We start from the raw sequence: 23,550 nt of genomic DNA, 5'->3' as shown, positions 1-23,550 counted from the left end.
AAGCAGATCCAATTGTGTTATTATTATGATGATGATGATGATTATTATTATTGTGCATCCTAATGGATTTGAAGATTGCTGATATATATATATATATATATATATATATATATATCTATATATATATATATATATATATATATATATATATATATATCTATATATATATATATATATATATATGTGTGTGTGTGTGTGTGTGTGTGTGTATGTTATAAATATATATATATAATAATAAAATTAAATATAATAAAAATAGAATAGCAATTAAGGAATAATAGATAAAAAATAATGAAGAAAAATAATAAAATAATGAAAATAATAATAATGGAATTCGTTGCCTTCATTATTTCTCTAATCTTTATGAATTAGAAAAGAAAAAGTGATAGAAATATAACCTTTCATTTGACGTGGGTCATTAAACCATGGATCGGAGGCGCATCACTGCTAGTGGGAATTAATACAAGTCTGTTTCGTTTTCGGGATTCAATATCACGGAAGTAGAAGACTTTAGTTGCTAGGAGCGGCACGTTGCTATTGCCAGAAAGGATGCAATGAATACTGTGCAGCTCCCTCGAGTACATGCAATAGAACTAATGCTTCACGTTTGCCCTTAAATGCCAACTGTCAAGTTTGGGGAGCGAGGAAGTCTATCGATTATTGACGCTGAAATTGGGATCTTATCAATCCCGGAGATTGGTTACTGGTTTTGTCGAGTTTTTTTTTCTAAAGCTCTCTTAATGGCCTTAAGAAGGAAGAGAAAAATTTAGCATAAAAACTTAAAGGAACAATATTTTTCCCCCCGATCGCGTGCCCATTTATGAATGAAGGTAATGTACATAAATCAGGCTTTTAAATTCAGTGTTATTTCTTTCGAGGAAAGTTTTCGCGTCGTAAGAAAGCTGGGTTGGGGGGGGGGGCTAATGTTAAACAGTCGATGAAGCAGCGTTGTATTAGATGTGCTTTAATCAGAACCTCCCAAGTAGAAAGTTATTTTTTTTTTTAACCTTTACTCTACAGAAAGTGACCAAGTTTATTTTTTTTGTATATATAAATTAACCTTTTACCATATTGCATCTTTACATTGGTTGTCTTTTTAATTCAGTCATTCACATTAATTACATAAATATTCGGATTTTTTTTATCATATACCATTATTATCTACACTCCATTTCAGAGTAACACGATTATTATGAGGCGAAGTACACAGTATTTTTAGTACCAACAGATTTGGCGAGGGTGACATTTCACGTGTATGAACGTTTCTTCTCTCTGTGTATTTGGGTGTATGTGTATGTTTGAGGGACAGATGAAAAGTAGGACATGGTAGCCGACCGAAAATTGTTTAGTGTCAGGAATCAATTTGCGTTGTGTTAATGGAGTTCAATTCGAGGTAGGATGACTGAAGCTAAAAAAATACAAAAGAACTAATTTGATTACTTGCTGCCCTCGTGAGAAATATTGTGGTTGGTACCTACCTTACCAGTCTGGTCTTGCGTGCAAGGTTGTCTTTCGTGTTTTTTAGAGGTAAGCTGAAAAAGGGTCTCATGACACCGGATTCTTTTAAGAGAAAAGTCATGACTTTATTTAGACCGAAGACGTAATGTAGATTACTTGCTTTTTTTAACATTTATATTCGTTATATACTCCAGTATTGTTGATAACAAGTGTGTGTATATATATATATATATATATATATATAGATATATATATATATATCTATATATATATATATATAATATATATATATATATATATAATATATATATATATATATATACATAAATTTCAGTGGTAGTTGAATGTCGTGCTGAATTTGACTAGATGTGCTCTGGAAGTGAATGTGACAGTTATATTACATATATAACACACACACACACACACAAACACAAGCACTCGCGCGCGCGCGCGAATAGAACGGTAAATCTCGAATTTTTCAAAATAACGAATTCCAAATTCAGGGAAGTTTTAATCGACGAATTCCCCAAACCAATTAAAAAAAATCGTCCAACCACAAACTTATCTTTCAGTGGAAGTTTCTCTCTCTCTCTCTCTCTCTCTCTCTCTCTCTCTCTCCTCTCTTCTCGCTCTCTCTCTCTCTCTCTCTCAGTAAACCAGCCCATTAGCATTTAATAGGACGTGTGCCCAAGTGTTTTAACTATCATTGCGTGAGCAATTGGGGTTTTAAATTTAACTAAAACATCTCGTCAAAGATAATCTATAAACGGTCACAATTTTCCAACTCCCATCTACTGCAGCCTTGGGAAAAATAGATTCCACATCACATTTATACCATGGTTTTGTTGCTGCTGTAGGTACGCATGTATGCATGAGAGAACCGGGTGGTTTGTCACCTTTTAAGAATACCACTTTCCTAAGAGTTAAGAGACTCGCCTTATCCAGTCTGCTCCTCCGTCGGTTGTTGAAGAATTCCTGTGATCCACGCGAGGCTCTTGACAACTTTTTTTATTTATATTTTTTTTTCTGCCGTACAGGTTCTGTTCTTTTATCAACAAAGCGTCAGACTCCTCGGGGACTATGCAATTTTAAAGCAGATCCGAAGTTTGTCTTGAGAGAGAGAGAGAGAGAGAGAGAGAGAGAGAGAGAGAGAGAGAGAGAGAGAGAGAGGAACACTTGAAGGGACAGCCTTTGCGTGCTGTGCCGTAATTATATGACACGCGTTATACCCCGCAACTTGACACGCATGGCAGTTTGGAACTTCTTTTGATATTTTAGTGTTTTATTACTTATAATACGAGCCTTCTTTCGTCGCACCTTAACTTCGTTTCCAGTGTGGTGTTGTTGCCTGGAATTGAAAACCACAACAGGGCAACATTTTATGTATCATTTAATACGTTTGAGAATTTTATGGATGTATTTTCATTTTATTTTTATTTTTGCAAAGCCAGTTGGAAATGAGTCCACTTGGGGACTAACCACAGTGAGGTCAGAGGTCAAGCTGAAATTTGAGTTTTGCTTTAATTATATGATTTACTTTAATTATACTATATGACTGACATACGTGATCGGTAATAAAGCTGATGTGTGGAGTTGTCAAGGTCATCTTTAAAAAGGCCGAAGGTTCAAGGGAAATTTAACCTTGGCTATAACTTGACGACTTTATGAGACGGAGAAGTCATATTTAGCCTTCATATATAATTGACTGCTGAGACAGTTGGGCAGAATGAAGTGAGGGTCATACCTATACTTGGAAGGTCAAAGGGCAAATAAGGTAATTAACCTTGATCTTGACTTTCGAATTGTACGAAGGCAGAGATTAATTTAAAGCTTGCATAATTCAATAAATGTTTGATTGTTTTGATGTCCAACGCCAAACATGAATATGACCATGGCCCATTACTTTTTAATTATTGTATATAGGCTCTCTAAATAGTAGTATCTATAATCCAATAACGTTGTCAGATAAGTGTCAGGTCAGGTTGATACACAGGTCAAGAATGAACTTGGAATTTGACTTATGCATAGCAGCTCAGTCCAAATTCAAGATATGTTTCAACTTACGAAAAAAAACCTGTTTTATATATAACGTGTATATTAAATGTCCTCCATCTTTGTGTTAGATCTTTCCTATTTTATATAAGTATTTCCCAGCTAATAGGTGTCAGTAATAACGGGCTTATTTTAGTCTCGCCCCAAAGTAAATTTATAGTTTGTCCCATATTATTAAATCTGCCATCCATTTCGTCACCTGGCACTCAAACGTCAAAAGCGAGTATATAACCACATGTGTTGACATAAAGTGAGTTTTGATTACCTTTTAAGATTTTGATTAGTATTTTTAGTATAAATATTTATAATATATACGATGTTTGATTGGTTGTTAGGACAGGAGAGAGAGAGAGAGAGAAGAGAGAGAGAGAGAGAGAAGAGAGAGAGAGAGAGAGAGAGAGAGAGAGAGAGAGAGAGAGAGAGAGATTCCTCTCGTGCATTAATTTTGATTTGATATTGCTGAACTGCAAAGTGGCTCATGTCTTGTCTTTGTATATAAATTGGGGTGATGAAGTGATATTCGCGGAATGTGTAATGAGGGCGACGCGCTTGTCAGATTAATGGCATTCTTTCTTTTTGTGCCGATTCTTTTTCTATCCTTTATGAAGCCGAATCTCATCACTGCACTTTCATTTTTAAATTTTAAATGCGTGTTTGGCCTTTTGATTTAATAACAGTTAAAATTTGTTCTGAATTTTGCGTTTTTTTATGTTTACGAGGATTATTTCCTGTCGTCAAGCTGATGCCGGTGCCTTATGTACTAGAGACGTGGAATCTCTCTCTCTCTCTCTCTCTCTCTCTCTCTCTCTCTCTCTCTCTCTCTCTCTCTCTCTCTCTTCCTTTTTGCGAATCACTGTTCTATTTATTATTTTGAGCAAGTCGAATATGTGAGTAGATATGTCATTGTTTGAAAAGTACATTTTCAAAGTGGTTTCATTTCGGACACAAAACTGATCTGATTAGGTGGTTGTATATTATGTCTCCAGTGACCTCGTACGTAAAGTGTGATGTATCTGATAGATATTTGACAGCCTTTTGAGTGAATGAGTTGAATCATCTGAGTGAATGAGTGAGCTGATAAAAGCTATTTTTACTTCTGAGAGAACCTGTCAGGAAGGACGGCAACATTACACGTCAGCCAGAGAGAGAGAGAGAGAGAGAGAGAGAGAGAGAGAGAGAGAGAGAGAGAGAGAGAGAGAGAGAGAGAGAACATCCTTGGACGGAGTCATTTGCCGAAGTCTATGGAGTAACATTATTAAAATTGAATATCTTGAAATATTAATTTCTCAGCTCGATTATTGATGGTTCAGGACATGTTTGAAATGTGCTAATTAGGGTAATTGTACTCGATTAGACGTGAAATAGCTATATCGTGGGAAAAGACCTCTCCTCCTTTACATGCAAGAATTTTTCGCTTGAATTGGCCTTATAGTTTTCATGCGAACTTTCTTCACTGCAATTGTTTTTGTACACGGTTTGAAATAGCGTACCACGCGAATCGCTAATGTATTCATAATCCATTTGGAACGTTTTTGACGACCAATTTTGAAGTGGTAAATTTCTTATTTCGTTCTTCGACGTTAAGAGAAAATAGCTGTGACTTGAACGGCTGCACGTGAAAAGAGAGGATTTAAGAATGGCAATAAATGAAAATTAAAAGTTGTGTGTGTGTGTGTGTATAACTGAACAGAGCAATGTTCTATGGGTCAGTAATGAAGGAGACGCGCTTTGTACTACTGTAGGAGAGAGCAACATTTCTTGGTTAACTATTGAAAGGAGAATTTTTTTTAAAAATTTTTTTCTATTGTTAAAGGAGAGAGCTTTGTTTGAGTGAGAAGAGAGGGACTGTGCACAATGTAAGAAACAGAAAGCAACTTTATGAATGAAAATAAACGACAAAAAGTGAAGGACCATATTGTAAATAGATGTAAAAAAGGTGTAAAGAGCATCGATATTAATTTCCACAAGGAAAGCATCGTCATTCACGAGAATAAGTATAAATGAAAAGTAGGCTACTTCAGTGAAAAAAGTATGCGAAGACTACTACATTAACGAGAAAAAAAAATATTTTACTTAAGTATGACAAGTAAGGTTGGACGACTTAAAAGTGAAGGGACGTGGAAAAATAATATTTTTTCGACAGCAATAATTGAACTCTTGTTGGTTTTAGGAGTGAGTTAAACAGCAAGTTGTCGAGCTACGGACTCCCCTTTGAGAAATTCCGCTTCTTCGAAGTTAGTAAGGGGTCGTAAATTATCGGAGTTGTCATTTATATCAGCCGAGAGGTCATTTCTAGCGGAGTTTATTACTCTTGTTAACTGTGATATTTCTCTTATGGTGGTATATGCTCCCTTCGGTTCGTCTTTTTCACCATTAAGATATTTTTATTATACGTTTATATTATATACGTATGTGTGTGTGTGTGTGTATATATATATATATATATATATATATTATATATATATATATATGTGTGTGTGTGTGGTTTTTTGTGTGTGTTTTCGACGTATGTATGTAGTATGTTTTATATATATATATATAAATAAATATATATATATATATCTTATATATATATATATATATATATATATATATATAATATATGGTTGTGTATATATATGTGTATATATTATATATATATCATATATATATATTATATATATATATATATATATATGCGTGTGTGTGTGTGTGTGTGTTTTCGACGTATGTATGTAGTATGTTTTATATATATATGTATATATTATATATATATAATATATGGTTTGTGTATATGTGTGTATATATATATACTATATATATATATATATATATATATATATATGTATATATATATATAGTATAATGTATAACTGAATCACGAAAGTTAGGAACGTGATAAATCAGTTTGACGTTTTCCTTCGTGGCATATATCTTTTTATATATTGTACAATACATACACACTGACGTATACATGTATTTACTTTAAATTGACATGATTTTTAATTCATCACATGTCTGTTTTATAAACCCCGTTTTCATATATTTTGAAGACAGTGTCCTGAAAATTATGACGTGTCAAAACTTCATTATTTTCTTGGAGAGAGAGAGAGAGATGAAGAGAGAGAGAGAGAGAGAAGAGAGAGAGAGAGATAGAGAGAGAGAGAGGAGAGAGAGAGAGAGGAGGAGGAAAAAGAAAAAAATGTGAAATGACCGACCATACGATCGGTCGTCACTGCAGCGAAATGTTCCGGGTATCGGGAGGTTTGCGAGTGGAATATTGCTATAAATAAACAGACATTGTGAAAGATGGTTTCAGGGAGGGGAGGGGGCGGGGGACAGGGGGTTGGGTTTGGACTGGCATCGAGGGAGATTGGGGGAAGGGTTCTGTCTGCCATCGCTAGTGGCACCTCTTAGTGTCTGCGAAGTGGCTCTCTCTCTCTCTCTCTCTCTCTCTCTCTCTCTCTCTCCTTTCAAAACAGTTCCTCGAGACGTTTTAAACCAATAAAAAATGATACATATTTTATAAGGAAAACTGAAATTCTTCCGGTGTATTGGGACCTGTATATTGAAGGAACGGAACCCCCCCCCCCCCTCCCTCCTCCCAAGCCCTCCCACACCCCCTTTCAGTTCGACGTGCCCTCGTCGTTTTTGTGATTGAATGCGGCAAGGAAATGTACTCGGCTCCAGAGATATTTGTCCATCAATTGCACGCGTCCTGGGTACTGCTTTCACGTCGTCGCAATGTCCTCCTCGACAGGACCCGAGGAGAGGAGTGTCTGCGAGACACACTTAGCGGAGGGACATCGCAGAACCCTCAACAGACGTGTGTGTCTGATTATAAGGAAAGCAAAAGAGGGCGTGGTAGTTTTTGATATAGGGGACGTTGTGTTCGGTGGTGCAAAGGGGGGTTGGGTTGGTTGGTTGGTTAGTGGAGTTGAGGGGGAGCAGCGCCCCTTCTCCTCCTCCTCCTCTTGTTCCTCTACCACCTCCCCCCTCCACCCTCTTCCTCCACCCCTTTCACTTGGTTCAATAACGGGAACGGACTCACTCGAGGAAATTTAACCCTGCAGAGTGGGAGAGACTGATTTGAATATTTCCACCAGAGCCAGCCGCCTCCGCCGCCGCTGCCTCTGCTGCTGGTATTGCTGCTGCCTCTGCTGCTGCTGACTCTGCTTCTGCTGACTCTGCTTCTGCTCCCTTTGCCGCTGCCGCCGCCTGTGTGGTAGGGAACGTGGTGCCTGCTGCTGTGACGCTGGGGAGCAGAAGAAGAATTCTAGTCCAGTTCCTGTGTCAGTGTGTGACGTTGATTGTCTCGTCGTCGGGAGCTTTGATTTTAAGGGTTTTTGCTTCCTTTTTCCCCTCCGCTCTCATTGAGGTGGGCTTTTTGAAAGGGGGGGGGTGGGGGGGGGGCGCCGTGATCTTGTCCTTATCCTCCTGCAGGGGGCCACGCGCCCTTGTCATCGTCGCCCTCCTCCTCCTCTCCTCCTCACACTTGTTGGTGATGATGGCGTTGGTGGTTGCTTTAGGGTCTCTCTCTCTCTCTCTCTCTCTCTCTCTCTCTCTCTCTCAACTGCCACCAGAAGCTGTAAACCGCAACAGTGTGGAAGAGTTTAAAAGAAAACTAGACAAAATCATCAGGAGGACACTGAATGCACAGTAAATCCTGCTCCTACAGATAAGTGAGCACAGGATGACTCCTTTTAGGATGGACTAACAAGTCTTTGAGACATCCTAATCCTTGTAACTTATGACTCTCTCTCTCTCTCTCTCTCTCTCTCTCTCTCTCTCTCTCTCTCTCTCTCTCTCTCTCTCTCTCTTTACAATACCATCCCCTGTACATTATCGCTCGTAATGGCAAAAACTAGCACAGCCAACTCGTCGATTACAGTTAATTTGGTCTTTGGACAAGAACAGATTTTTACAAGTTATCTTTCGATGATTCTAGATTTTTTTTTATCGAGAAATAACGAGCTTTTCACACACTGTCTTCCTTTCTAAAGTATCGATTTTATATATATATATATATATATATATATATATAATATATATATATATATATATATATATATATATATATATATATATACATAATATATATACTACAGCAGTGAGCAGCGTTCGAGTTCAGTCCAGTTTGAAAGCCTGTCCAACAAATACAGTCCCTTTTAGCTGAAGTATCGAATATTTTACGGACGACGTTCAAGAAATGCATTCGAGATTGGAGACGTGAATATTTAATACACGCCATCAATTGAACTAACGAGTTGAGAGACAGAACTGATATCTTTCTGTACACGACTCCTTGAGAGATATTAAGTGTGTTTTTTAAAAGGTCCTCGCAAACTGAAAGTCATGTTATGATAAGTCGTATCTTAGAAAATAGTCCTGTGCGTGCGTGTGTGTATATATATATATATATATATATATATATATATATATATATATATATATATATAATATATATTTTGTATTTCGTAAACTGACTATATTTTCAAGGGATGAGGCGTGCGATGATGTTTCATGTCTCAAGATAGTATTATATTTGCGACTTTGACGTGTAAAAATGTATATACTTCATTTCTCAACTTTACTTGTATTTAAAAAAAAAATGAAGAAATGCTCAATTGATTTTGTGTATAAAGTATTAAAGTCTCCAATCTGCATATATTGCATTGCTTCAACGCCGAGTTTAAAGTAGTATTCAGTATCTCTTCTAAAGTGGGCTGTATTTCTTATAAGATGTTTTCATATACTAATTCCCCGTCTTCCTCAGCTGGAGAGTTTAAAGTAGCATTCCAAGTAGTATTCAGTATCTCTGCTAAAGTTGGCTGTATTACTTTTAAGAGGTTTTCATATACTAATTCCCCGTCTTCCACGGCTGGATTGTTCGTGCACTGTCGCTGATGCTTAACACTATTTTTGTAAGAGAAGGCAGTATTTCTTGAAAGATTTCCATTAAGGCTCATAAGGATAAAATTTTCAACACATGTTAATTATACATAGATATCAATATATATACTTACTTAGATAAATATATACATACTCTGGAGATTCTACACTCGCCATCACTTCAAAGTTTGACGTCCCTCAACGCTGGTTAAGTCATTCCTCAGGAAAAAGAGTAAAGAAAATTATATCCTTCGCTAACAAAAAACGAAGAAAAAACTCCAAAACGATAAATAGAATAAAGACGAAGAAATATTTCATCGTTGAAAAACTCTCCCCCTCTCCAATTAAAAAAAGATTATAAAAAAAAACTAGTTGGGCCCTTTTGTGCTTTAGTTTATTCAAGCACGCGAGGAGCCAGTGACCAAATCAAGATATACTATTTCAAGGGCAGTTGATGCGTCCAAGTGAGGTTCATGGCTGCCCCGATGATTTATTGTGTTGCACCTCTCTCTCTCTCTCTCTCTCTCTCTCTCTCTCTCTCTCTCTCTCTCTCTCTCTCTCTCTCTCTCTCTCTCCGTCCGTTATGCAGTCATGCTTTGACAGCGGAAATAGATTCTGTTTAATCCTTCATCTCCTGTGGCCAGGCAGCAGCTGGCTGGCAGTCTGAGCAAGGGCCGCGTGTATGTATGTATGTTTTTGTTGTATGTATCATCATCGTCTCTGCATTTTTATTGCTGTAATAACATTTTCATTTGTATTATGGCTGGGAGGTACGTATGACATTGGTGTCGTTTTTAGTACATCTGTTTTTTTATTATTATTATAAAGCTGCTAAATCGTGTTATCTACTCGAAGTCATATTCCCTAAGGCTATTTAGTTCTTCTATCTCTTGCATATAATATTATATGAAAGCGCTCGAAATAAAAGCGAATAACTGTACCTGTTGAAATGAAACCCCCCCTTTTTTATTTGTTTGAATAACAGATAGTTAAAACAATTACTAACTTTATTTCTTTTAAAAATGTAGTCAGTTTGTTAAATGAGGGTAATCTCTTAAGATGTTCTACGAGTCAAATAAAAAAAAATACAAATGACGAAATAATTAACAGCTTCATCAATTTTTTTAAACACTATGTCTGAAAAATTGTAGTCAGTTTGTAAAATGAAGGTAATCTCATAAGATGCTCTACGAGTCAAGAATATAAAAACACGTATGATGAAATAAATAATTAACAGCCTCGTCAGTTTATTTTAAACAAGTATAATCACATAAGGTGCACTACGAGTCCAGACGAAATAAATAAATAAATAAATAAATAAATACACATGTCGTGCCTGTTACGCCAAATGTCTTTAGTGGTTGGTGGGAAGGGGAGATGACACAGTAGAATGAATGGGACGGGTGAATGTGAGGACGGAAAGGGAGTACGTACCCTCCAAGGGTACTTGACTTCGATTGACAGAAGGGGGAAAGGTTCGTGAACGTAAGCGATGGGGGTAGACTCTTCATCTTCCGTGTAGCTGCATCGAGAGAGAGAGAGAGAGAGAGAGAGAGAGAGAGAGAGAGAGAGAGAGAGAGAGAGACTGTATCGAGTGTTTTGTAATATCTTTTGTTGCTGTTCTTATTCAGATATGTATCTAGTTTCGTTCTTAAAGTATTGACAGAGAGAGAGAGAGAGAGAGTTCTGTAATATCTGACGTTGCCGTTCTTATTCAGATATGTATCTGTTTACGTTGTTCTTAAAGTATTGAGAGAGAGAGAGAGAGAAGGAGAGGGAGATGATGGAGAGAGGGAGGGAGGAGTTTGAAGATGTGAGAGAGAGAGAGAGAGAGACGAATGTAATTGTTTACTTTACCTTTCATGTTCAGAGATATTTTAGTCTGGGTTCTTTCAGATATCTGAGATGTATATTCGTTGTTATTCGTTGTTAAGGGGGGAGAGAGAGAGAGAGAGAGAGAGAGAGAGAGAGAAGAGAGAGAGAGAGAGAGAGAGAGATTGTGCCTTTTTTTTTTAGGTCAAGATCGAAGTATCTGCAACCTCTACTACCCTTGCAAAGTTAGGTCGCAATATGTAGATTGATTATTGATGGCAAAGGTTCTATTTTGAGGATGTTCTAAATTTAGTCTTGCATACCTGGAATTTTTAGTTTTAAATCCGTAAGTGCAATTGCATTTTTTTTTTTTTTTAACAAAAAGGGTGCGGGACAAAAAGAATGAGTAATTGGGATGGCGCATTGCTTATATATATAAACGTACTGGTCAAAAGCAGTTTGCTTCTTATATTATATCTTATGAAAGTTCGTGCGTTGAGTTGAATGTTCTTACCGTTCATTTTAAAACGTTGCATTTTTATTTCTGAAAATAGAACAAAGGCCACGGAAGTCTCTCTCTCTCTCCTCTCTCTCTCTCTCTCTCTCTCTCTCTCTCTCTCTCTCTCTCTCTCTCTGTGTGTGTGCTAGATCATCTTACAAAGTGAATGACTCTAGATTGGGATCTTAGTAGTAAGTAGGCACCACCTTTACCTAGTTGCTAGTCGACTGTTGTTGGTCGCACTTTGGTTGGAAAGCGAAAACAAGAGGAACTAGACTGTGAGAAGTTTTAAGACTTGAAAACTTCATTAGATTCTCTGCAGCCTCCCTTCGGCCCCATAGCTGCAACCCCTTTCGTTCCTTTTACTGTACCTCCGTTCATATTGTCTTCCATCTTACTTTTCATCCTCTCCTAACAATTGATTCATTGTGAAACCGCTTTGAGGTTTTCTATTACGCCAGTGAGTATTTAGTAATCAGATATAGCATTTCTGAAAAGCATTTGCAGAGTAAAGTGATCGTTAACCTTAAAAAGTAGATTGCGTGCTTCTGCAAGCACAAGTTTGCGTTGTCAGTATTACTTACTGCTGTTTTGTTCAGACACCTCGATCCGGCACTCTGCGCTCTCTCTCTCTCTCTCTCTCTCTCTTCTCTCTCCGTTGTTCGTTCAACCCGTGACCAAATCGTGTCAAATGCAGTGTCTTTTCACAAAGAGCTTCGGTTTTTACCTCTTGGCCCATCCAAATTTCGGTCCTTGACACTTGGCTTCTTCCCACATAGTCTATAATATTATTATCTTAATAGCTTTGGATATTTTTCCTTCCTCGTGTCGTACATTCAACATCCACACTTCTCTCCCATAAAGGAGGTCTTGCAACAGATCCTAAATACATAATAATCTTGACCTCCTCGAAAAATTCTATTTATTTATTTTCTCTGTATACTTTGCTTCACCAATTCTGCGACTTTCATATTCTCTCGTATTACTGTCATCAGATGCATTTACCCTCGATCCCACCCATTTTGCGAACAAACATAAACATTGAATAGTGGATTTCCACTCTTGGAATATTGGAAAAAAATATTTATTTATTTTTTAAGAATTTCTTCGATCTTAGATTGTAAAATGAGCGAGTCATTGTTACTGGTTAAATCTTGATAAGAGTAAATGCTATATATTCCTCAGAAATATTTGCAAGTTCTATATTATATTTTTGTTACATTTTAGGTTGCTTTTATTTCTTTAAGAGGTTCCGTGCTTTATATTTTCTCATCGGGCCTGAACTCGAGTGCCTGGTGGTGTGCGTCCCATTGCCCTTAGAATTATATATATAAAAAATCAGAAAATACAAAAGAAACATCGAGTGTTGAAAGGTGGACAGAAGTATCTCTGCATTAATGCAGAATTCAGAATCGCCTGACTCAGTAATTGAATCCCTGATGTAGTCGAGTAGGAAAAGTTTTTGTAGTGGGGATATATTGCATTTTGTTATTAGTACAAAAATGGAATTTTGCACTGTAAAGGACAAACCCGATTTCGTATCAGTGGAGTTGTAATACGGTTGCTACCCGGCTACCTTACCTCGTTATGAACTGGTATATACAAACTTAATATCCAAAGTAAGATTAATTTCAAAGTTGATGAATTTCCGAGAAGGATCCAGAGTGAAACAACTTAGAATGTGAAACAACTTCGAAAAACATTCGGCTTGCTCAAGGATTTCACTGTTGCACCAAATGAAATTTTTGCTGCTTCTAGAAGAAATTCTTGTCTATATTTCGAGTAAGAAATTGTGTACAGTTGGCGATTCTGGAATGTCAGCTTTAATATACGTATATATATATATATATAATATATAAATATATATATATATATATATATATATATATATATTTATATATATATAACACCATATACTATAACATACATATATAGACGCTAGTGTGTTCCTCATTTGCTAAAGCAGAACACATTAAAGACGAATAGAAAAATTTTGTCTGTAGCCTTGATATTTTTGTTCCAATGCAAGGTCACCAGTTCCCTGTTCCCATATCTTAGCAGAGCGTAATCAAGATAAGTATTCCAGTCGTATTAAAACGGTATTGATGTCACTTAAGTTTGAGAAAGCCTGGCATGCATTATTAATATGCGATAGGTACGAGAGATTTCTGTGGCAATTAGCGTTTGTTTATCATTCCAATTGGTGATAGGCGATATAAAACATCGGTAAACCAGAACCACATGTGTCATATAATAGTTTCTTGTGATTTTTTTTTGTTGTGGGGGAAGGGGGTTAATAAAACCGTTTTTACTCGAATGTATTCACGGACATAGCTCATACTTCGGTTTAGACTTGTGCAGTGTTTATTACCTTTTTAAGGTATTAGTTTAATTGAAGGTTAGTTCCAGTCTCAGAAGTTTTAATTATTGATTATATATATATAATATATATATATATATATATATATATATATATATATATATTATATATATATAATGTACATGTAAATTAAGAAGGGTTTATATATATTGATAGAAAAACAAATTGGGAAGAAAATTCCAAAGCATGATGATAGCAGATGGAAATAGGCACATAAAAAATATTGACGTGTGTGTCGGTATTAATCGAGATTAATTTTTCTCTCTCCGTTTCTTTCAGCGGTGCGTTCGGGCGTCTGATAAGGCTGGCACTCGCAGGCTTGATCCTTTCCCCGAGCGAGTCAAAACTGAGCACCCAACAAAGAAGAAGACTATTCCTGCTCCCAAATTCACAACAAGGTAAGGCGTGAAATAAGGACTTGCTTATTTGCGTATAAAAACAATATTTTAACATACATACTACTACATACATACATACATACATACATATATATATATATATATATATATATATATATATATATATATATATATCTTATAGTAAGATAGGGTTGATTAATAATATATTGTTCGTGCGTTCTCTGTGACCTATGGAATGTGGAGAACAGTGCAGAGGTAACGACCTGAGAGTAGCTGATCAATGAGATTCTAGGGGATGGCGTGAGATAAAATGCTTAGTTCGTCGAGTCAATGTACGACAGTTTATGAACTCTTCTCAAATGCTTTGTGAAACTAGATGCAGCTAGAACCGCGAGGCGCTATCGAACTGTGTGTTCTTATGTGCGTGTGCGCCTCTTCTATTCATAATGTATCACTAGCCAAGTCTATGGGAAGACTTGCACAGACATTTCGGGGGAGGAAGGCGAAGCCATGATGGCAGATGCCAAAGTGTTTTTATTTATCAGTGAGTGATATTCCGGTTAAGGGAATGGTAAGTGTTACTTTACTTTAGCCAAAGGGGATGGCTTGTTTGATATCTTGTAAGATGTTCCATTTTATTAACTTTGTCTTTAAACTTGTGTGTGTACTTACCGGGATGTGTTCTGTATCTTTGGAACAGACGGATCTGGAAATGCCGGGGGACAGAGTTCCCGGAGGGGTGTGGACTTTTGGGTGACTTGACCAATGTAGTTGTTGGGTTAGTCTGTAAGACTGGATTACTTGGTTAATTGATTTATTCATTCTTGTAAATAAACGTTATGTTATGATGCAACTCTCTCATTTTCATTACCTGTTAGAATGGAGAGAGAGAGAGAGAGAGAGAGAGAGGGGGTGATTGAGGCCGAGAGAGAGAGAGAGAGAGAGAGAGAGAGAGAGAGAGAGAGAGAGCCTGTGTGTGTAGGGTGTGGGGGTCTGCCTTCCGTTTCGTGTCCACGCTTACCTTATGAATACTGGGGGTCCTTCCCCCATTTAATATATATATGTATATAATATATATATATAATATATAGATATATATATATATGTATATATATATATATAGATGTATGTGTATGTATATATATATATATATATATATATATATATATATATAGTAATATATACAGGGTGTCCATGAAGTCCCAGTATCGTTTTGAGCTGAGCAGTAAATACTTGTAATGGTACTAGGACATTATGGACTCCCTTTATATATATATATATATATATATATATATATAATATATATATATATATATAAATATATATATATATATATATATATATATATATATATATATATATATATATATATAATATATAAGTTATCCTAATCCACAAATTCCTGTACGTATAGTAAGTGTATGTTAATTAATGTTTTATTCAAGTTTCTCTCATAATTTCTGAACACTTTTGTGAGATTTGCAATTCTCATTTTTTGTTGCATAATGATGGCAAACGGCCAGATTTACTTCAACATATTATAGACTGTATTTGAGGAGCAAGGCATAGCTTTGCAATTGTAATGCAGGAAGGTCAGAAGGACGTTGGTGATCACTAAGCATAGACGCAACAAGAAACATTTTTACTACCACGGGCATAACTTGATTCTGAGCGTTGCCTTCGAAATTGTAAACACTTTCTCGGAGTTTCCGTGTGCTTCTTCCAAAGCATGCGACCATCTCGTGGCCACTGAATCACATCATCTTTCTTCATCAGAATGAAGACGTCAGCCAGTAGAAGCTAACACGATACGAAAAGAAGCTTTTGTGGAAGAAAACGATTGGCTGCACAGTTGGAAAACACCTTCAGATATTGATATCACGTGATGATCAGCCAACCCTTCATTCGCGGTCAGTTTTCTACCTTAAACTGAAACCCTACTCGGAATTGATCGATTGATTTAAAGATGGTCCGGCGGCTACCAGATTTGTGCGCTGTGTTTTGTAGCCGTCTTCAATATCGTGTAACAAGTGGTCGGCTTTTATTTTTAATTCATGACAGAGTGGTTAAATGAAAGGTTAGGACGTTGTATAGTGGATGTTCTTTTGTAGGGTTGAGTGTCGCAGGTCATGAGGATGGAGATGATGACCTGTATACAACTGCGGCTTCAATGACTCTTGTATTTAACTCCGTTGGGGGGTAGTTTCAAACCTTTTACTGTCAATTTCCATTTCAGCGCTGAGTGACCTCAAAGGTCCCAGTGCTTGGCCTTTGGCCTAAATTCTATATTCAACTGAACTCTTGTATTTAAATCTTTAGTTGATGATCGTGAAGGACAGAGTCAACAGTCTAAAGTCTGAGGTCTTGAAAAGGGAAATCAGCTCACAGAGAAAGATAGGCAGTAGGAAAAGATAATCGAGGAATAAATATTGAAATATTGTACGATAGATCACAAAAGCGTCACTCTTGAATTCTCGAGGCGTCTTCAGTTCAAATGGTCGACTTCATTCATTTATTTGAGGGATGTGAGCCGCATTGTGTTGGAGCTGCTGCGCTGTTTTTCATGAGTTTGACAATCATGTTATTTGATAGGTGTGATTGAGGGAAAAAACAATTTGTTGACGCGCTACAAGCGGTATTTTTGCCGTCCTTTGTGAGAGTAATGAAGACATTTCGATGCGGATTTCTTGCTGCCGGTTGGCCTTTGAATGTAACAGCCTCGTGTTAAATTGTTTGACTGAATGCCAAGCAAATAAAAAAGAAAAAAAAGCATTTCCACTTAAATATGGAAGGGTTTTTATCAGACGTCCTAGTGTAGATTAAGGTATATCAGATCAGCTGTTGGAATGACAAGATAACTCGTAGAGCAGACGATGAATAAATGATGAAAAGTCTTATCTCTCTGCCTTGTATAGCAGTGATTTGAAGTATAAAGGCTTTGTCAATCGGCTAGGTGTTTGGAACCGGCCAAAATGTCAGTTAGTTTCAGTAGAAGTTCACTCTCGACGTGGTTCTGAAGTCACGTAAAGCCGTTGGTCCCGTTGCTGAATAACCACTGGTTCCATGCAACGTAAAAACACCATACAAACAAACAAACAATTAGTTTTAGATGTGCTACACAGTATTTTATTTAAGAATGAGTACAGAATAGGTGATTGACTGCAAGAAATACTTATTTTTCTCTTAACATGATAAACTAAAATTTGCTGGGTATAATATTTTTTCTTGATAGACCACATTGAAGTATGAGTTGCGAACCCCCCGTTATGATCAGTGCCATGTTATAGCTGTGACGATAGCTGCATGTGTCAGAATGAATTAGCAGCATATCGCAATAATGTTCGTGTAATTGTTATTATTATTGAAAGTTTCCATAGTTGCTTATATATAACTATAAAAAATAAATTTTTTACTGAATAACCTAAATGATACACATAAATTTGAGCAAACTTAAAGTGGAAGAAACGTAATTTACGTAAGTAAAACTCGATCAGCAAAGTTAAACCAGAGAAACCTTTATTATTATGAAAAAATAAGTGGAAAAGTGGTCGAGGACGCTTTGCGAAAAGAGGACCACTCTCCAAATTTAGAGGGGTCTGCATAAGGAGATAATAGGATCCTTATTGAAATAAATTTCACTGGAGGTCCAGGCAGGAAGCCTTTCTCCAATCCCGGAAGTTATCGCGTGCGTAAGTTCTCTTGCTTGAGAGAGAGAGAGAGAGAGAGAGAGAGAGTTCTCTTGTGCTATCGGTAGCAGGAAAACTGAAAGGCCGTCGTTTGTTCCAAACCACAGAAATTCAGTAAAAGGATCTGCATTAGGATAGAAAAGCTGTGGGTATATTTTCAGTTAATTTTGTCCTTTTATCGTAGATTCTGTTCACTCTTAGCAGATCAGGTTTAAGAGATACCTCTGCAACAAGTGTTGGTAAGTGAGGAGACTTACGGAAACCAACATATAAAATATTGTCTAGTCGAAGAAAATGTCATGCCTTGCCTTTCAGTATAGGAATAGCCAGTCTTTGGAAGGACTTTAACGATTATCTTATTTTTTGTAGGGGGGATGGGTGGGGGGTTTACGTAACCAAGGCACGTTGCCAGCATCAAGCCCATAACGAACAGTGTTTCTTTATGATAAAAAAAACCATTAAATTTTGGAGTTTTGTTGAATTTTTTTTCCATCAAGATGATTTGTATATTTTCTGAGGAAACCTCTTAGTGGTGTCGGGTAGATGCAATCCTTTAGGGAGCTCTCGATTAGATCCTTTTTCGTTGTCTGGAAGGATGTGTTCAAAATACAAATTCTTAAGACTGTTAACTTACCAGCTTCCGAGCCGTGATGGGGTGTGGCGTTCTCAGAGCATAATGGAATGAATGATGCCGGTCTTTCAAACCATTCGGTCGTCCTGAGTAATCCATGTTGTGGTTTTGGAACTTAATGTAATAAGTATCAAAATCTTTTTCCTTGCTTGAAAGCAGTGTAGGGATTGCAGCAGCGAATTGAAACGCGCACAATTCCCTTGATGGTGCACAGTGTGAAATCTAGGGGAGTGCATCGCCCAGTCTTGTAGTGCCGACTCGATGCCATGTTCATGTATATTGTTACAATTCGGTGGCCGCGAGCTCTGTTCTCGGGCATTCCATTGAGGCGTCAGATATGTGTATTTCTGATGATCGAAGTTACATTGGACCATAGGGCCTTGGGCGATTGTGGCAATGAGTGTGTACTATCGCTCTGTTTCCCGAGCGAAGGGCAGGTAGATTTCACGGACTGATTTACGTCGCATCGTATCTCTAAGACTATGGTCGTACTGGGCTCATATCTCTCGTGAACAATTTTCTTATCGCCTTTCCCCTCTCCATAAGAGATTCCACTGATTAGTCGCACGTCCTTTTAAACTACAGTTGCGCATAACTGGGTACATTTTAGTCCGAGCCAGGCCCTCCTCCTCATCAGAAGTTTCTCTTCTGTTTACTTCGTAAAAAATGCTACTCAAGCCGCGTGGTAGAAGCTGTTAAGACTTCTTTCTTTCTTTCCTTATTTGTTTTTTTCTGCTTTCCTTATTTTGCTTTTTTTTTATTCTGTCTTTTACATAGCGATTTTACGGACTTGAAAATGCTCGCTCTTCGACGAAGTAGACAAACGACCTGAATGGAAGCTGTGATTATGGTGGAGTTGTAGGCTTCATTTTGTATTTAGTTTCTTGGCAGGTTCCAAGTGTAATCGTCCTCCTCGTTAGTCTTGTCTTCATTGACATGTGTCATGAGTACACCCGAACAAAGCTTCGCCTGTTCTGTCAAGACATTACGGGAATGCGTTTTTCAACGCTCCTCTTTGTAACACTCCTACCGCTTTCAAAGAGCATAGAAAAAGAATTGCGCATCATACTTGACTGGGCTGTTACACTCCGGAAGTGTAACTGTCAGGGGAGTCTGAAAGAGGGTAATTATATTTTATTTAAAACATGTGTTCAGAGGGATGTTTAAAATGGTCGACTGAGGTTTTAACATTTCGGAAGTGTGACTGTCATGGTTGTCTGGAAAAGAAGGAAAAATGCAAATAATTATTTAGTATCCTACACGGAACTTTCTGTCCTTTGCAAGACAATGAAAAATGAAAGACGTTTCAGATTTATCTTTTCCTTGCAGCAAATTTGTGGAAGGGATACGAGTTTGTTTGGATCATCCCGTGAAACAAAATCAATGAAGGAAGGAAAAGTCACATCCTTACTTATTTTTGTTCCTGTGGAGAAAAGATGTCATAGATTCGTTGGTTTCTTTTAGACAAACTGCGTCGTTGCACGGCCACCTCGTAACCGAGAGAGAGAAAAAAAAAGTTGCATGCGAGGTTTCGATGCAACAGATGGTTGTGTCTTACAGATTGCCGGTAATAAATATTCCCCAGAATTCGGAACTAGCGTGAATCTTGCGCAGTTGTGTATGTATTCGTTCACGAACAGTTTTATGTATATAATATATCTATCTATCTTTAAAGAAAGTAGGTGTTGCTTAGCAACGTGTTGCAACGAAAATGTTTCAAGCTCAGTTGCTTGCTCGTGGAGTTGCAGGTTGCAAGTGATTGTGTGAAAGGACGGCGTGTTTGTAAATTTATATTCTTAGCATGTTTATGTATGCATTAGATATTCTTGTGTATTATAATATCACCCCTGGGTATGCACGAAAAATATTGAAGAATGCAAGTCCCCCCCCCCTCTCTCTCTCTCTCTCTCGACTGTAGGCCTCAAGAAAATAGATGTCGTTTAAGCACAGTTACTTTTCGTCACAGGTCTGACAGAAAGTGTCTAGGCCTACATTCGCTATATAGAGTATATGTTTACGTTCATTTTAAGTCTCCTCATGTACGGTCTCTGCTCGCTGTGTTTGTTGGGCATTTTGTTAAGCAATTTCTACGTCTTTCTGGACGCCAAGTGAAACTCTACACGTCACAGGTAAAGAGGACGACGCCAAAACGACAAAAAAATGACCGAAGATTTATTCCATCTCTGGTTTTTTACTGTTTTTATTTATTTTTTATTTTTTTATTTTTTCCCCTACTGTCGAGAGATCACGCAAAAGTGGAAACGGCCTGGTGTTTTTCGGCGTCGATACGTGCAACATTCCGAACAAAGAGGCGGAGGGAGGGAGGGAGGGAGGGAGGGAGGAAAGCACTGTTTGGCAGTGTATGTGGCGAGTGGAGAGGCGAGTTTGCCAGCGCGCAGGTATGACTGCGAGGCAAGCAAAAGGGTTGCAAGGTGCATTTATGAGGATGCGTCCTCGGGAGGTGGTGGGAAAGGCTCCCCGCTTGGTAGGTGGCGGGGGGGGGGGGGGTTTCTCGGGAATGGAGTGGGGTGGGGGGATGGATGGAAGCTCGAGGGCGGCGGTTGGCTGGGCTAGCGGTAAGTAGCAGATGCGGCATCAGTGTGGCAAAGGCCCTGGTTGCGCGCATACTGATGTGTGGCAGTCGCTCTTGCCGTTTGCTATTTGAGACGACGACGGTGACGATCTCGTCCTCCTCCTCCTCCTCCTCCTCCTGGCGCGTGTGGTTCGGCGACGCGAGACAGACTTTCCTCAGGAGATAGTGGGAAAACGAAAAAGAAAGCAGTGTAGACGTCGGTTTTTGCGTGCGACGTCTCTCGAGGAAAAGAAAGAAAAGATTTTCAGTGCGTGCGTGTAGGCGTGGTTGAATTTTGATGTGTTGTGTCATGCCTCGAAAATTTGTTGATGAGGACGTTTAAAGTCGCCCACTCCCCCCCACCCCCTACCTTCTCTCTCTCTCTCTCTCCCGCGCGAATAAATCATAGGGAAGGGAGGCAGTGATAACTGTTGCTTTTGAGAGCAGCGGACAGCCAGTATTGACCTCTGCCGACAGAAAGTCGAAAAGAGTTTAAAAAAAGAGTTCGGGAAATGCGAGTGACAGCAGCGATGAGGAGCAGGAGGGACGTCCTGATGCACATTTGAAACAACACAGTGCTTGCTGCTTGCTACTAGCTACAGTATAGGTAAAGTGAAATCAATAGACATTGAAGAGAGATGGAAATGAGAGGATTGCTCTTTGCCACCAGCATCACAGGCTCGTTCACGCTTTGCCCTCGAGAGAGAGTCGTCGGGTGCAACAAATAGTTTGCTTTTGCAAGTAAGTAAAGGATTGTTTTGGCGCAGGCATATGTCGTGTGGGCGTGTAATGTCTCTATTTTGCAGGCGCACAGCGCGCGCCTGTGATTATTGTATGTGCTGCTCAGGTGTGCCACTGGGCGACCTGCTTAGTTTATTGCGTCAGCAGAGCTCTTTGCAGTGTATTTCGTTATGCAAATCAAGAGGAATGAAAGGGTAGGCTTTGAGATACTACGGTGGTTACATGCAAGATTGCTTAGTATTGCAACTGTGTCTGACCATTGTTTTCATTATAAACTATATAGTACCGTAACTGGATAAAATGCTAATTTTTAGGAAACTTGAAGTCTTGCGGTTGTCTCAAAATTCATTTCTTTTAGAAATAACTTTCCAGAGAGCAAAAGATATTTTGTCAATATCTGGTGGAGTGAAGCTAGAAAATAAATAAATAAATAAACACCATCTAAACTCATATCCTGGACCAACACAAGCCACCAAAATACCTCTTTCTGTCGGTGAATGTTAACAGTATTTCGTTTATCGTATTACCCAATTGTTAAAATATATATTTATATATGTATAATGTATTTATACTGTTTCACTGGGTAATCATGACTCATATCGCAACCGTATCCGGTGTTCAGAATCATATGATTTAGCCAGGCGACAAGCCTCTCGTGGAATGAATCACCGCCATGACATGACAGCCGCCGATATGCAGTCATGTCTCGGAAATGACGTACTGGGACGCACTTCAATTCGACTGATGAAAGAGATAGAGAGAGATATGGATAGTCGTATTTTGGCTTTGCGTCTGGTTTCATTTTTATGTATTATAAACCCCGACATTGTTAAAATAGAATGAGGGTCAACGAATGTTGAAAAGAGGAGGAAAATTGCATGTGTTCACGAATATACATCATGGTTTTTGATGACATTGGTCGTGTATGTTTGTATTATATTATTATAATATCGCCTTAAGGAATTAGAAGTGAAATGAGTTTTATCCCGTGTCCTTGTGTCTTGGGAGCCATCTGCCAAATTTCCCATCTGGTCGAAGTCGTAATATGTGTTGTGTGGGGGGAGGGGGGGGGGGGGTGATTTCTCATACTTTTTTTTTATGACGAGCTCCCAGTGGTTTCTTAGTGGGTAATTATTATAGTACCCAATAGTTTTAGAAATTGTAAAGCAGTGCTGTTTGTTAAACTGTAGAAAAATCGCTCAACATATAGATATACTATAATGGCCGTCAGTCAGAGACACTTAACCATTATATATAAATTTCACATATTAAATTTTAGCCAGATGCATTATTATACTACTTGAATAAATAAGTTGAAGAAAATAGCCGTTTACAATTTGTGTGTGGGCATATCACGTTCTCAGATATGCTATGTGTAGTTCCTTGCGATGTAGAATATGCTTGTCTAAAGCACTTTTATTATACTATGTTTTTTTTATACAAATTAAAAAAACAAAGGAAGACCAGCTTTGTTTTGAAAGGTGTAAAA

The 23,550-nt window shown here is 37.9% G+C and overlaps 1 protein-coding gene across 1 annotated transcript in view; it reads left to right on the top strand.

The window, feature by feature from the left end:
* The window catches only part of LOC135226421 (mucin-2-like), a 105,876-nt gene that overhangs the window by 39,893 nt on the left and 42,433 nt on the right, over positions 1–23,550 (top strand). The window contains exons 2-3 of the mRNA XM_064265960.1: positions 14,352–14,470; positions 17,926–17,929. Of these exons, the coding sequence (XP_064122030.1) occupies positions 14,352–14,470; positions 17,926–17,929 (123 nt within the window). The remainder of the gene's footprint in view (positions 1–14,351; positions 14,471–17,925; positions 17,930–23,550) is intronic.

The sequence above is a fragment of the Macrobrachium nipponense genome, chromosome 14 (genome assembly GCF_015104395.2).
Source record: "Macrobrachium nipponense isolate FS-2020 chromosome 14, ASM1510439v2, whole genome shotgun sequence".
NCBI classification, from domain to species: Eukaryota; Metazoa; Arthropoda; class Malacostraca; order Decapoda; family Palaemonidae; genus Macrobrachium; species Macrobrachium nipponense.
The sequence above is the reverse complement of the archived record's forward strand: the minus strand, read 5'-3'. Positions and strand labels throughout refer to the sequence as shown.